General features: G+C 56.1%; 1 protein-coding gene across 1 annotated transcript in view; it reads left to right on the forward strand.

Moving 5' to 3' along the window:
• The window catches only part of LOC105513986 (HLA class I histocompatibility antigen, B-67 alpha chain-like), a 107,843-nt gene that overhangs the window by 2,358 nt on the left and 103,478 nt on the right, over positions 1 to 2,007 (forward strand). The window contains exons 2-3 of the mRNA XM_011945062.1: positions 1 to 68; positions 643 to 918. Coding sequence (XP_011800452.1) covers positions 1 to 68; positions 643 to 918 — 344 coding nt within the window. The remainder of the gene's footprint in view (positions 69 to 642; positions 919 to 2,007) is intronic.

Genomic DNA, 2,007 nt, shown 5'->3' on the forward strand with positions numbered 1-2,007 from the left:
GGAGGGGACGTGCCTGGAGTGGCTCCGCAGATACCTGGAGAACGGGAAGGAGACACTGCAGCGTGCGGGTACCAGGGCAGTGGGGAGCCTTCCCCATCACCTCTAGATCGCCCGGGATGGCCTCCCATGAGGAGGGGAGGAAAATGGCATCAACGCTAGAATGTCGTCCTCTCTTGAATGGAGAATGGCATGAGTTTCCCTGATTTCCTCTGAGGGCCCCCTCCGCTCTCTAGGACAATTAAGGGATGACATCTCTGAGGACATGGAGGGGAAGACAGTCCCTAGAATACTGATCAGGGGTCTCCTTTGACCCCTGCAGCAGCCTTGGGCACCGTGAGTTTTTCTCTCAGGCCTTGTTCTCTGCCTCACACTAAATACGTTTGAAGGTCTGATTCCAGCTTTTCTGAGTCCCTCAGCCTCCACTCAGGTCAGGACCAGAAGTCGATGTTTCTCCCTCAGAGTCTAGAACTCTCCAAGGAATAGGAGATTATCCCACATGCCTGTGTCCAGGCTGGTGTTTGGGTTCTGTGCTCCCTCCCCCACCCCAGGTGTCCTGTTCATTCTCAGGGTGGTCACATGCGTGCTGCTGGAGTGTCCCATGAGAGATGCAAAGTGCGTGAATTTTCTGACTCTTCCCATCAGATCCCCCAAAGACACATGTGACCCACCACCCCGTCTCTGACCATGAGGCCACCCTGAGGTGCTGGGCCCTGGGCTTCTACCCTGCGGAGATCACACTGACCTGGCAGCGGGATGGGGAGGACCAAACTCAGGACACTGAGCTTGTGGAGACCAGGCCAGGAGGAGATGGAACCTTCCAGAAGTGGGCAGCTGTGGTGGTGCCTTCTGGAGAAGAGCAGAGATACACGTGCCATGTGCAGCACCAGGGGCTGCCGGAGCCCCTCACCCTGAGATGGGGTGAGGAGGGGGATGAGGGGTCATGTTTCTCCTCAGGGAAAGCAGGACCCCTTCTGGAGCCCTTCAGCAGGGTCAGGGCCCCTCACCTTCCCCTCCTTTCCCAGAGCCATCTTCCCAGTCCACCATCCCCATCGTGGACATTGTTGCTGGCCTGGCTGTCCTGGTTGTCCTGGCAGTTGTGGTCACCGGAGCTGTGGTCGCTTGTAGGATGAGGAGGAAGTGCTCAGGTAGGGAAGGGGTGAGGGGTGGGGTCTGGGTTTTCTTGTCCCACTGGGGGTTTCAAGCCCCAGGTAGAAGTGTTCCCTGCCTCATTACTGGGAAGCAGCGTCCACACAGGGGCTAACCCAGCCTGGGACCCTGTGTGCCAGCACCTACTCTCTTGTGTAGCACATGTGACAGTGAAGGACGGATGTATCACCTTGATGATTGTGGTACTGGGGTCCTGATTCCAGCATTTGTGAGTCAGGGGAAGGTCCCTACTAAGGACAGACCTTGGGAGGGCAGTTTGTCCAGGACACACAGCTGCTTTCCTCCTGTTCCCTGATCCTGCCCTGGGTCTGTAGTCATAGTTCTGGAAATTTCTCTTGGGTCCAAGACTAGGAGGTTCCTCTAAGATCTTATGGCCTTGCTTCCTCCTGGCCCCCTAACAGGATATTTTCTTCCCACGGGTGGAAAAGGAGGGAGCTACTCTCAGGCTGCATGTAAGTGGTGGAGGTGGGAGTGTGGAGGAGCTCACCCATCCTGTAATTCCTCCTGTCCTGTGTCTCCTGCGGGCTCTGACCAGGTCCTGTTTTTGTTCTACCCCAGCCAATGACAGTGCCCAGGGCTCTGATGAGTCTCTTATGGCTTTAAAAGGTGAGATTCTTGGGGTCTAGTGTGGGGGGGGCGGCAGGGGCAGAGGAGAAAGGCCTCGGTAATGGAGATTCTTTGATTGTAACGTTTCGAGTGTGTGATGGGCTGTTCAGAGTGTCATCACGGAGATCGAGACCATCCTGGCGAACACGGTGAAACCCCATCTCTACTAAAAAAATACAAAAAACTAGCCGGCGAGGTGGCAGGGGCAGAGGAGAAAGGCCTCGGTAATGGAGA

The sequence above is a fragment of the Colobus angolensis genome, unplaced genomic scaffold (assembly GCF_000951035.1).
Source record: "Colobus angolensis palliatus isolate OR3802 unplaced genomic scaffold, Cang.pa_1.0 Scaffold238, whole genome shotgun sequence".
Classification (NCBI taxonomy): Eukaryota; Metazoa; Chordata; class Mammalia; order Primates; family Cercopithecidae; genus Colobus; species Colobus angolensis.